Source organism: Barbus barbus, assembly GCF_936440315.1.
Source record: "Barbus barbus genome assembly, chromosome: 48".
In the NCBI taxonomy this organism is placed as follows: Eukaryota; Metazoa; Chordata; class Actinopteri; order Cypriniformes; family Cyprinidae; genus Barbus; species Barbus barbus.
This window is the reverse complement of record NC_136726.1, coordinates 21,321,771-21,334,930: the sequence shown is the minus strand read 5'-3', so window position 1 is coordinate 21,334,930 and position 13,160 is coordinate 21,321,771. Positions and strand designations below refer to the sequence as shown.

The 13,160-nt window shown below is 35.9% G+C and overlaps 1 protein-coding gene across 4 annotated transcripts in view; it reads left to right on the top strand.

Moving 5' to 3' along the window:
- neo1b (neogenin 1b) overlaps positions 1–13,160 on the top strand; it is a 125,667-nt gene that overhangs the window by 95,307 nt on the left and 17,200 nt on the right. For all 4 annotated transcript variants that reach the window (XM_079412621.1, XM_079412619.1, XM_079412620.1 and 1 more), the window contains exons 9-14: positions 257–411; positions 4,332–4,480; positions 5,641–5,779; positions 7,678–7,727; positions 11,098–11,239; positions 12,319–12,429. In XM_079412621.1, coding sequence (XP_079268747.1) covers positions 257–411; positions 4,332–4,480; positions 5,641–5,779; positions 7,678–7,727; positions 11,098–11,239; positions 12,319–12,429 — 746 coding nt within the window. The remainder of the gene's footprint in view (positions 1–256; positions 412–4,331; positions 4,481–5,640; positions 5,780–7,677; positions 7,728–11,097; positions 11,240–12,318; positions 12,430–13,160) is intronic.

Below are 13,160 nucleotides of genomic sequence, written 5' to 3'. Positions count from 1 at the left end.
ACTGTTTTTTAACATATTGTTTGATTTGATTGAACTTGCTTAATATTGTCTTCAGAATATTTCTGTAGAAGGCACTTTATGTTGATACCCACTATAGCCAGCACTTGTGTTATGTTATGAATTACGTTCTGATGCATTCTGGGGCACAAATTTAAGCTAGAAACATCTGCATTCACGTGCCTGACTGGCATGTCACAGGCCTAAAATCATGCATCAGACATATTTTGATTTCATATTGCTGTTGTTTTGCTCGCAGGGAGCGTGTGGAGAACACGAGCGGACCGGGAGAGATGCAGGTTACCATCCAGAACCTCGTCCCCGACACCAAGTACACCTTTCGGGTGGTCGCGTCCAACGCTAACGGCCCGGGCGAGAGTTCCACCCCACTTACAGTGGCCACCCAGCTGGAGGGTAAAACACCAACACACACTTACACACACTTCAAGCCTGCGTTTGACCGCTAGCATTGAATACTGTGCCAGGTCTGAGGTTTCTCTCTCTTGTGACCACACTGGTCCTGTTTGTGTGCATCCAAACTTACTGGCCGCTTGTTTACCGGACGCTGTTGATCTGGGGACCCTGTGGTTTCTTCACAGACAGGCTCTTTCTGTCCGAGCTGTATGAGTGTGGAATTGTAAACATCTGGGTCTGGAAGCATCTGTCAGGATGATTTTCATGGATAAAGGCGACTAGTATTAATGAGACGAGAACTCAGAGATGCAGGTAAGGTCGGAGCTGTCAGGAAAAATGCAGCCCCGATCTCACGGGACCAAAGGAGACTCGTGCTGCTGGTCGTGCCAACTGGCTTGTGCATAGGGCAGATGCAGACAAAAGGAAAGGGAAACTGCATCCCGGTTTGTATGAGATCTGTCATATAGTCAGATCAGGATTGTGCATCTTGCATCCATCAGGCTTGCATGAATTTTTTGGTGGATCTTCATAGTTTATGTCCATGCATGCTAATATTACCTTTGTGACATTGATAAGGAGGAGTTTTTGTGTGATGATTCACTTAACAACCAGTCAGTTTACATTTTTTCCTTACAACTTCATCGAAATTACAAATTAGAAATGATTTTTTAGCTTTTCTATTGATCTCATTTTAAATAACAAACTTTAATGATAGGCGCAGCAATCTGCGTCTGGTTGGATTGTCTGAAGGTTCCAAAAAGGACGACCCTATGGGCTTTTTGTAAAGATCGCTACCGTCGTGGCTCCCGTCTCTGGCAGGCAAAGAGATTAAAGTGGAGCGAGCGCATCGCGTGTACACAAGGCTCTCCTCAGATCGTGCTAAACCACAGGTTTTCGTCTTTAAACTGCTGCGGTACACGGACAGGGAGCTCATTCTGCGTGCCGCCAGACTTCATGCTCCGGTGAAAACTTCTGACGGAGCAACGCTGTCTTTCTTTCCAAATTTTTCTCCGGTCACCGCAAAAACAAGTGCAGAATAGTCCAGAATTGTCTCCTTTATCCTGTAATGCTGAAGGTCATTCTCAATCAAGGTGAACCTAAAATGCTACACTCCTCAGAAGAAGCAAGAGTTTTTCTCAGATCCCTTTCATCCACCAACTCTCAGTGAACTCCAGCTGGACATTTGCTGTCTGATCGGAGAAGAGATGCTCTAAATGGTTGGGTGACTGCCTCTTTCACTTTAATGTTCACTTCTTAACTGAGCTTAATATTCTGAGTTGTAATATTAATGGCCTAAAAATGGCCCTCACAAACATACAGGTTTTCTGGATCTTTTTGAGAAGAAGAAGAAAGACTGATATAGTGTTAGTTCAAGAATCCCGTTTGAAAGAGGAGGATATGTACAGGGGTAATAATAATTTTATGAAGTGGTATCTCACTCATCTTCAGATACTAAAACCAAGGGTGTCCTAATATTCGTGCGGAGGACTTTAAATATTACTATTTTAGAGAAAGGTTGTGATACAGATGGTAGAATAACACATATAAAAACAACACTGGAGAATAGGAATATTGTATTTCTCTCAGTTTATGCCCCTTGTTGACCTTACTTTTTTCTCTGTTCTGTCAACTTATCTCGTTTTCAGATTTTTGAAATTGTATTGGGTGCAGATATGAATTCTGTAATATCGCATATCCTAGATAGATCTGGACCAAAGGAATCACGCTCTCAAGCTTTGTGTTCTGACAAACTTCGACAATGTGTAACCTCATCCTCGTTGGTGAACAGTTGGTGTTTATTAAAGCCTTCTGCTAAGTCTTTCACTTTCTTTTCTGCTACTCATAAATCCTATTTGCGAATTTTCATTTCTACTTCTTTATCTTCAGCTGTTCGTGATGCCGATATATCTGTTCCTTATCTTTGTCGGATCATGATGGAAATTTGTGCAGATTATCTTTGATCCCTCGGCCATCACGTGCCACTAGATGGCGATTTAACCCTAAATTGTTACAGGATGAAAATGTTTGCAGTCAATTCAGAAATAAATTTGCTGAGTTTATTGAAATTAACCAAGGTTCAGTGGATGATCCTCAAACTCATGGCGGTTAGATACAAACTCAATTCATTACTGAGATCCAGGGCAGAATTCCTGATCCAAAGATCCAGGCAGAATTATTATTTTCAAGGGAGCAGACCAAGCCACCTTTTAGCCCTAAGATTACGCAACAATGAAAAGCTTGCTAATATTTCAGCTGTGAAAACACAATCTGCTCATGATGACAGACCCAAATGACATTAATATGGCCTTTCACTCTTTTTACTCAAACCTCTATACTTCTGCTGATGGTGACCCTGACTCTTTTGCATCTTTTCTGTCCAACCTTGATTTACCAAGGCTGTCAGATTCAGAATACCTGGCTGAACCGATCTCTCTTCAGGAGCTGGAGTCAGCAACTCGATCTATGAACAAGGGGAAATCCCCAGCCATAAATGGCATCCCAATCGAATTGTATACTACTTTTTGGTCTGATTTAGGCCCCCTCATGTTAAATATGATACATTTTTCAGTTACTCAATGCTCATTTCACCCATCTATTAGCTAATATAGCTGTTATTTCTCTCTTGTTAAAAAAAGATAAAGATCCGACTTCCTGTTCTAGTTACCGTCCACTTTCTTTGATAGGTACAGATGTTAAATTATATGCTAAAGTACTATCTCATCGTCTAGAGAAATTTATGAATAGGCTGGTTCATCATGACCAAACAGGATTCATTAAATCACAGATCGACTATAGATGGAGAGAACTGGAAGATTAAAAACTTATCTGTGGCTTTATATGCTTGTGAGTCATCTTCACTTGTTTCCGTGGTCGTCGTTATGCCAGGGTTGTGTACGTATGTTTGGGGCGGAGCAATCAAACTAAGGGCGAGGCCCGATTGGGCTATGTGCATGTTTTGGTGCTTCCAAATAATAACATAGTTTGGCAAAAATCACTTAGTGCATCTTTATGGTTTATTAGTGTAGGATATTTGTAGTTGCCATGCAATGTAGCAACTTAATACAAATTTTTAAATACATTACTTTTTAATAATATTCAATTAGTTTTTAAAATAAAATTTCTATCATACAGTAGGTGTTTATCAGCTGTCTAACAGCTTTTAACGAAAAATTAGAGTCAGAACTATTTTATGTATTTTTTTTACAGTATTGCAAAGTGTGACAACGGAGGCTTTTGTTATCAAGACTGATTATTTTTCTTGCTACATTCTCAACCTGTGGAAAATAATGTACTTTGAGTGTGCAGTTGAAGTTTGTTATGCTAGTAGATGTTTTGTATTCTGTGCACCACCTGCACTTCCCGTTTGACTTCTATGGACAAAACGAATTAAAGCCATACAATTTTCTCTTTTTAGGTCTTTCTACGTCAAAACTCCTCCGTTTCCTTTGCATCTCACACGTGGACCACAATGCATTTCGCTCGTTTGAAGTGTCGAAATATCCTCAGCGGGATTCAGATGCTGCTTTCTCCAGAATAGTCTTCTTTTACCATGTGATATTGTCATTATTTAAAGTATCCAGCTGCGGTGGGTTGAAACGTGTCATCTTTTGTCACTACACGCTGTTGAAGTTTGCAAAAGCGAAAAAAGTGTCAAACAAAAGAAAAAAGATGCTTCAAGTAGAACTGTAAGCATTGGAAGACACTGTGAAGAAATTACTTCAGTGGCCCTTTGTGTTTTCAAACACATGCTTAAAGCTGAAGCACAGACAAATACGCCTTAGTTTCTTCACTTTCACGTCTTGTTCCTAAAACTTTATAAAAAGCGAAATATTAACTTTAGGGTTTTTGTATTCATGCAGGAGTCATGTGGAGTTGTTTAGATGTATCTCTGAAGTTCTTGCATCTCCTGTGTGTTTCAGTTCAGGTCCCGGGTCCGGCTCCGAATCTGCAGGTGGTCTCTGTCAGCAGTACCTCAGTCACGCTGAGCTGGGAGAGACCCATCACTGGAAACGGGGAGATCCAGACCTACAAACTCTTCTACAGCGAGAAGGGACAAGACTCGGAGCAGGTGAGGACGCATGAAAGCTGGAAATCAGGCTGGAGTTTAGAAACATTATTATATCACAGCCATAAGCTCCTTAACATATGATCACTAGCACTGTCGAGCAATTAATCGTGATTAATCGCATACAAAATAAAAGTTTTTGTTTGCATAATATATGTGTGTTCTGTGTATATTATCTATATATAAATACACACACATGCATGTATATATTTTGAAAATATTTACCTGTCTATATTTATATTCATATAATTTATATTAGAAATATATATATATATATATATATATATATATATATATATATAAAAACAGAACCTATTTTTCTGAAATATATGCATGCGTGTGTGTTTGTGTATTTATATACATAATAAATACAGTACACACACATATATCATGTAAACAAAAACTTTTATTTTGGATGCGATTAATCGGGATTAATTTGTTGACCCATATTTCCATGTATGCATATTGAGTATACAGCGACTTGGCCTAACCTAATGAATGGCAGATTAACACAGAAGTGCATTTTATTTTATTTCGTTTTGTTCTGTACCATAGTAACACTATGAAATTATTCAGACAGATATGACTATGCCATGTTTCTAATACATTTTATACAATTATGCAATTAATTTGATACATTTTATATATTATATTTTTAACACTTACTATTATAATGACATTTACAAATGTTTTTACACATTTACTGTGGTAATACTCTGTTTTTTGAATGTTTATTATTATAATACTGTGTTTTTACATCTATTTTGTGCACATTTACTGTGATCATGCTTGTAATACCATGCATGTAATACAATGTTTATATATATATATATATAGTGGAAACATGGTATTAAATTAGTTTTTGGGAGATTTTCTATTATAATATCATACATTTTTACATGTTGTGATCATGCCCTGTTTTTTGCACATTTACTGTTGTAATACCATGTCTTAGTTTTTTTCCCAATGTAGTTTTACACATTTATTTTTGTAATACCATGGGTTTTTTAACATATTTTTTGCCATTTTTTATGGTAAAACCTTTTTTAAACACATATTTTATGCCAATTTACTATGATTTTATTTGATTTCTATGATTATGTTTGTTTTAAAGAGACAGTAGCAGAAACTGATGATAACTGATGTTTGTGTTTTTTCTGCAGGACATGGACGTCACGGGTCTGTCCTACACCATGACGGGCCTCAAGAAGTTTACAGAGTACAGTTTCAGGGTTGTGGCGTACAACAAATACGGCTCCGGCGTCTCCACTGAGGATGTTGTGGTCCGCACGCTGTCTGACGGTGAGCTTCATAAAGTCTGATGCTTAGACGTATTACTTTTCCTTCGCTTCCGGTTTGATTTTCTCTCTCTGCCTTGACTTGGACTTCAAATAGCACTTAAAAGTGCCTCTGTTTAGATGAAGATTTGACATTCACACAGATTTGTCAGTGATTTGATCTTAGTATTCATGAGCATGTTTTTGTGTCAGTGCTGTCACAAGACTCGTGTAAGTGACATGCTAACATGATCGCTTTAGTTCAGGCTTAAAGTAAAATAATTAGCATACAGGAAGGCAAATGTTTGTCATTGGTTCAGTAAAGCGCTTGGGTTTTGTGGCTTTCTTGATTATGAAACGACAGAAAATAAGTGCATCTGTGTTTTCTCAGCTATGTGAAGGGATATGGACAAAATATCAACTTTTCAGTTAATCTGATTCAGATTTATTTGGTTGTTTATTTGATGATTATTGAGTTATTTGATTATTCGAGTACAGGACCTTTTTTCACTTAAATTAATTGTTAGAAATTGCAATGCTCAGTGTGGTGGCTGAATATAGTTCGTTCAAGACTTGAAAAGATCTTGAAAGTTGTTTATTTATATTATTTATTTATGCATTTAATTATTTAACTAATATGTATTTATTATTTTATTGATAAATATATACAATAATTATTATATTATAAATAATTATTATAAAATTTATTTTAGTTTCATTTATATTTTCATATGATTAAGATTATTTGATTAATTATCTGAATATAGCTCCTCTCTACAGACCATTACTACAGAAGTGAGAATAAAATGGATCTAAAAAATTTATTTATTGAATTAATTTAATGAAATTAATGAACTAAAATGTCATTTATTATAAATTAAAGTAAAATTGGTCTTTTATAAAAATATATATTTTTTTATTTTATTTATAGTATTTTATTTATTTAAATAATTTTATTTAGCTATGTTATACTTGGATGTGTGTAAAACGTAAACTAAAGAAAATATAAATTTTTTAGTGTTTTGAAATAGTATTTTTTAGAGATTTTCAGCATTGGATTAATTATAAATATATGAACATGTTGATATATTCTCTCACCATTTTCTTTCCAATTAATCGCTGTCAAAATATTATTTATTTATTTATGTGATACTCTAATATGCATAAAAAGAAATGCATATTTCAGTTTTTTAGTGTAAATTATTTTCTTTAAATAGAGATTTTCGCAATTGGATGAATTATATTTATATCAGAAATACAAAATGTTTGCTCGCCTTTTTATTTATTTTTTTATTTATCGCTGCATTCAAAGTCACACGTGAAATCAATTTGGTGAAGAACTAACTTCATGCTTCAGTAAGAAGCAATAAAGTTAATTTTAATGCAAAATGAGGGCAACATAATAACGCTTCCTGACTTTTGGATCAGCCTCAGGAGTGTAACTATGATGCCTTAAAATGCTGTCTATGTAGGGAGCTGGCCAGATTTGGACTCTCTCATCCTCTGGTCTCTGTGGGATGTGAGCGAGGCGTCCCGTCACAGAAAGACCTCCAGGAAGACGGCGAGCGCATGACAGGTGGTGTTGTAAGCATACGTACTCATTCCGTGACAGAAAGCACAGAAGTGTAAATAATATAATGAAGTGTTTCATTAAAGCAAGCCGTTAACGCTGGCACGTGCACAAACACACAAACAACGGCTGCTACTGTCTCCGCCGCGAGCGTAATCCTCCAGTGCTCATCTGAAAGAACAAGAGACAGAAAAAAAAAAGCAGAAGGAAGGTGTAAAAAACGACACCCACAGCCGCATCCAAAAATAAACATCCGTCTCGAGTCTTTGAATGTGGGTCTCAGTGGATAAAGCAGTTATTTGAGGGGAGTTATCAGCGCGGGTTCTCAATAATAAATCTGTTGTGTGTTTCAGTGCCGAGCGCCCCGCCGCAGAACCTCACTCTGGAGGTCCTGAACTCAACGGTAAGATCCTCTTTTATCAGTCGAGTGCTCTGCTGTAGTGATTAAAGATCTGGGTACATCAGCCACTGTGGGCTTTGAACCTTCATCAGCTATCACCAGTTTGCCCTTGATGAAGACACCTGGAAAATAAACCCAACAGTAGCTTAAATACTAGAATTACTAAACTTATTGATGTCACTGGAAAACAATAGAGAAAAATATGGAAACAGTATACGAAGCAGTCAGAATTTTTCTGTCATTTCTGACTAAAAGGGCTTGACATTAAAGGGATAGTTCACCCAAAAATGTAAATTAGCCTGCGTTTTACTCACCCTCGAGGTATCTTAGGTGTATATGACTTTCTTCTTTCAGACAAATCCAGTCGGAGTTACATTAAAAATTGTCCTGGCTCTTCCAAGCATCATCATTGCAGTGGGCGGGTGTTTCTGTACAACAGTCCACAAGACGTCAAATAAAGCGTGCGCATCCGTAATAAAACGTGCCTCACTCGGCTCTGGGGGGTGAATAAAGGCCTCCTGTAGCGAATCCAAAAATATCCATATTTCAAATGTAATAAACACTTCTCATCTAACTGTGATACGCGGAAGAACAAAACAATATGCCAGTCATGAATTAGACGTAAAACCGAGGATTTGTAAAGAAAAATGTCGATATAAGCCAAGAGGAGACTGGCTTTCCTTTGCTAAAGTAAGGAAACTTTGCTTCCTTTGCTCCTGTAAACAAACTTGCGAGTCTAGTATATCTCAGAGGCGCGCGTGACGCTTGGAATAGCCAGGACAATTTTTACTATAACTCCAATTGGATTCATATGAAAGAAGAAAGTCATATACACCTAGGATGCCTCGAGGGTGAGTAAATCACAGGCTAATTTAAATTTTTGGGTGAACTACCCCTTTAACACTCAGCAGTGACGGGTAATACGGTCTCTCCCACTAGCCACTTTGGTGGGTTAATTTTATACAGCCCTACAGTAACAGAGCTTGTGTGGGACAAGTGGATTTTTGAAGGGGCAAGTGAAACAGAATTTTACTTGCTTGACTAGACAACTAATCTGATTAAAATTTAAATTCAGATGAGAATTATTCTGATTTTATTACATTCGGTGTGAACAGCAATTGATAATGGATAGTCAACAGTAACAAGGTCGCGCCAGCTGAGGCTCACACAGCGTGTCTGAATGTGAAACGTGGAGAAATGGACGGAAGAATAGCTAACAGATAGCCTAGGTAAAGCAGCATGACTGAGAGTTAAGTTTTCCCTGAAGCCACTTGCAAATTTGACTGATTTTATGCAAGAGTTCAAACGAGTAGTTCAAATAGGCTACAGTACAATATTGTCTATGTTGACTGTTCTTGCTCGATTTGGTTAACGAAAATAGTTCCAAACAAAGATGACTGCAGAATTTAATGTGAAAGATGAGTTATGCATTTAATATGGTTAGGGAAAAATACCCTTTAAATAGACCAAAAATGACCTGGAAATGAATTTAAATACATTTTAGTATGCAGCAACTTTAGTCATGTAAAATATTCCAACAACAAAAATTGTGGCCTGTGAAATAGAAATGTATGAAAACCACTAGCCACAGTGCCTTTGAGCAAAAAAGTTAATGTCAAGCCCTGCTGACTAATATGAGTTACAGTCATAATGCAAGTTAATACAGGTGTTACAGTTTTTTTGTTTTTGTTTTGCAGTTTTGTGACTAAGGATAGATCAGTATATTGTATATGTTGAGATAACTGAGAATAATTAAGTGAAGTAGAGAAGTGATTAAGTATTTGCCCTGAAAACTCTCATTATCATTATCCCCCAATCTTCTGTTTCTCTGGGGTTATTGTCATTATATTCTCATTACTGTACCAGTATTTTTTATTTTATTTTATTTTGCATAAATAAAGACAGCATAAAATAGTTAAATACTAAAATAGTTTGTAAATACTGTATACTGTATTGTATAGTAATTCAAATTTGGGTGAAAATATGCTTGAACTTGAACTGTCATGAAAATAATGTCACAATGCAAAAGAAATGTATATTTTTATTAAGTTTTTTATTATTTTTTGTTTTACAGTCATTAAAATATAGGTGAAATGTGCTGAATTATCATGAAAATAATGTCACAATGCAAAAAAAAAGGTAAACAAAGACAAAAATCAATAAAAATTAGGCTCAATTTTAAATAATTTTTCTTTTTTTATACCAAGTTATTACAGTTTTTGGTGCAGTATTGTAACCAGTAATTGATATATTAACTGATTATTTGACCATTATTTATATCAGGCCACATGGACGGTTAATGTTTAAAACAAAACCTAATATTAGGTGCATTATGATTATTTCCACAATATTATTTTAACAACTAAGAATTTTGTGCAAAATTCTCTTTCATAATTTTTCCCCTACATTTTGGGTGATCCTCATTATATTCTTATGACTGTAATGCTGTCTTTATTTATTTATTTTTTATTTATTTTATTCAACTTGCATTAAAAGCAATATTAATTCTCCTATGATTTATAAATGCTTATATGTGTGTGTGTGTGCGTGCGTGTGTGTGCGTGTGTGTGCGTGTGCGCGTGTGTGTGCGTGTGTGTGCGTGTGCGCGTGTGTGTGCGTGTGTGTGCGTGTGTGTGTGTGTGTGTGTGTGTGTGTGTGTGTGTAATAACTTTGCAGTAATTACAATATGGGAGACATTGTGCTTCATTGGCATAAAAAAATACAACACACTGCAATCCAAAAATCTTAATGGTTCCAAAAGTAGCTAGTAGACCGATTTTTCCTTATGCAATATATAATATCTTAATTCTTCTAATTTTGGGGTGAAATATGACTCTTGCGAGGTCCATCCAATCAATGACATTTTGACTGAAATTGTAATTACCATGATACGTTTCTGTAAGAGCCTGTAATAAATTCCTTTATGTCTGTTAAGATGAATAATTACTCATTAGTCACTTCCCAAACGAGAAGTTAATGATTAATTATCAGAGTCGGCCGAATGCAGAGTTTGAATGCTTTATGTGCTTGTTTCCCACCGTCAGGACTGTAATTTAGATGAGGCATCTGGATCATCTCCTGTTTCATAAAGCATACTTGGGTTTTTTCTGCATTCATTATTGCGTAGCCTGAAGGCTTTGCTCCGCTCAGCTGTCTTTCTGAAATTAACTCATGACACATGACAGCATTGGCTCTGACAGCTTTCTGGCTGACACACTCTTTGCAGGCGCACCTGAAGAACTGCAGACCTCTAGACGTTTATATAATGCGCTCCGCTGCTCAATTAAAATCCACTAACTTTTGAGACTCGACTCTTGCTGAAATGGCTTTAATCCGTCTCTAAGCTCACCGTGTGTCCTGTTTTACGCCCCAGAGCATCATGGTCCGATGGCAGCCGCCTCCCCCTGGTACCCTGAACGGAGAGCTGACAGGGTATAAATTACGCTACCGGAAAGGACTCAGGAGAGCAGACGCAATAGAGATCTCATCCACACAGCTCTTTCAGCTCATTGACGGTACGACAAACCCCCATCCCTACAGAACACCGTTTTAGTTTTGTACTAGTGTAGTTTTTATTCATATTTTCATTATTTTAATTTTAGTAATATTATGTGCTTTTGCATATTTATTAGTTTTTGTTTTAAAAAAAAGACAATTCTATATGACTTTAATTTATTAATTTATTTTATTTTTTGTTTGTTTTAGCAGTACTTCGATTTTTTTTTTTCCGTTATTTCTCATTTTCGTTTAAGTTGTTTACATTTAGATACAGTATTTATATTTTATTTCAGCTTTTAGTATTTTTTATGTGCTTTTGTCATTTTTATTAGTTTTTTTTATTTCTATATAGCTTTAATATTTTTTATTAATGTTAGAACTGCATCTTATTTTTATTTCTGTTAACATTTCTAATTTTAATTTTTTAACATTTCATCTAATATTCATATTTTATTTAATTTCAGCATTTAGTTTTTGCTGTTTTATACATTATTATTATTTTTTATTATTTTATTATTTCTAAATAGCTTTTTATTTTTAGCTAAAAGCTGATTTTATTTCAGTTTTAAAAACTTAGAACTGCATCTTAAACTTAGTTGCAAAGGCAAAATTTCATTTATTTTTAAAACATTTATTTTTCCCATGTAATATTTATATTTTATTTAATTTCAGAATTATTTAGTAATTAGGTTGTGGTTTTGTAATTCTTATAACTTTTATTATATTTCTATGTATATTTTAATGACGATTTTGGTCATAATAGTTTGGTCAATAACTAAAATTGTTTTATTTAATGATAACAACACTAAATAAACTAATAATAAAATAATCAATTAATAGTGACTAAAATCCCTCAGACTTACTGGAAGTCATATCTAGCATATCTTTTGACTTGAACCAGTGAGAACCCACTTAGAAATGGGCAAAAACCCTTTTTTTTTCTCAGGAAATATGTATTTTTTAAAAAGCAGTATTCATAAATCTTAAGAATAGTGTTTAGGTTGCTGAGTCAGGAGACCTGCCACTTATGTAACACATAGTTTGCCTATTTAATTCAACGAATCGTGACATCGATGCTGGTTTTGTTGTCTTTAAGGTCTGGAGAAGGGAAAGGTTTACACTGTGAGAGTGTCGGCCACCACCGTGAACGGAACCGGACCGACAACTGAGTGGATCACAGCCGAAACCTTCGAGAACGACCTGGACGGTAAACAAACACTTTGACTTTCTTAACTGGAGCTTCCTGCTGGTGTGATTCTCTGTGTGGCCGATTGATACGGGGTGTCAGATGTGTTTGTTCGGGATGTGAAGAACTTGAACGAATGGCGTTATTTCTCACGGATCAAACGGTAGACTTCATCAATACTGAAGGAGCCGCTGCATAATTCACTGTTAAAGGCTGTCCTGGTGTGAGGCGGAGAGGGGAATCCTGGGAAAATGGCATTTGTTTAATGCACTTCTATCGTTAAATGAAAAGCCTTTGAATTATTTGGATTAATGTGTCCGTTTAAAGACTCAGAATGCCATAAGAAGAGCAGCACAAAAGGAAACTTTACACTGGTGCATGGCTGCTGAGTCGCTTACAGTAAATTCAGTTGATATCAGGCTTGAGAAAACGCTGATGTGATTACTCATGACATCGGGCTCAGATAATCGTGTCTGAGCTGTTAGGTTACTGCCATAGCTGTTGTGTTAGAAGAAGTGAAAAGAACAACTAGCGCTCTCATTTACTGCCCGTTTCCACTGCTAGCGTAAAAGGATGGATATAAAGAACATTTTGGGTCATTCATTTAACCCCAGAATCAAAGAGAAAAAATATCACATTAAATAGCTTTAAAATATGTTGCATAGTAAAATATTATATTAGTAAAGTAAATATTTTCAGGCAGCTACGGCCGTTTTTGGGCCATTTATTCATTTATTTATGTAGTCAAGAAC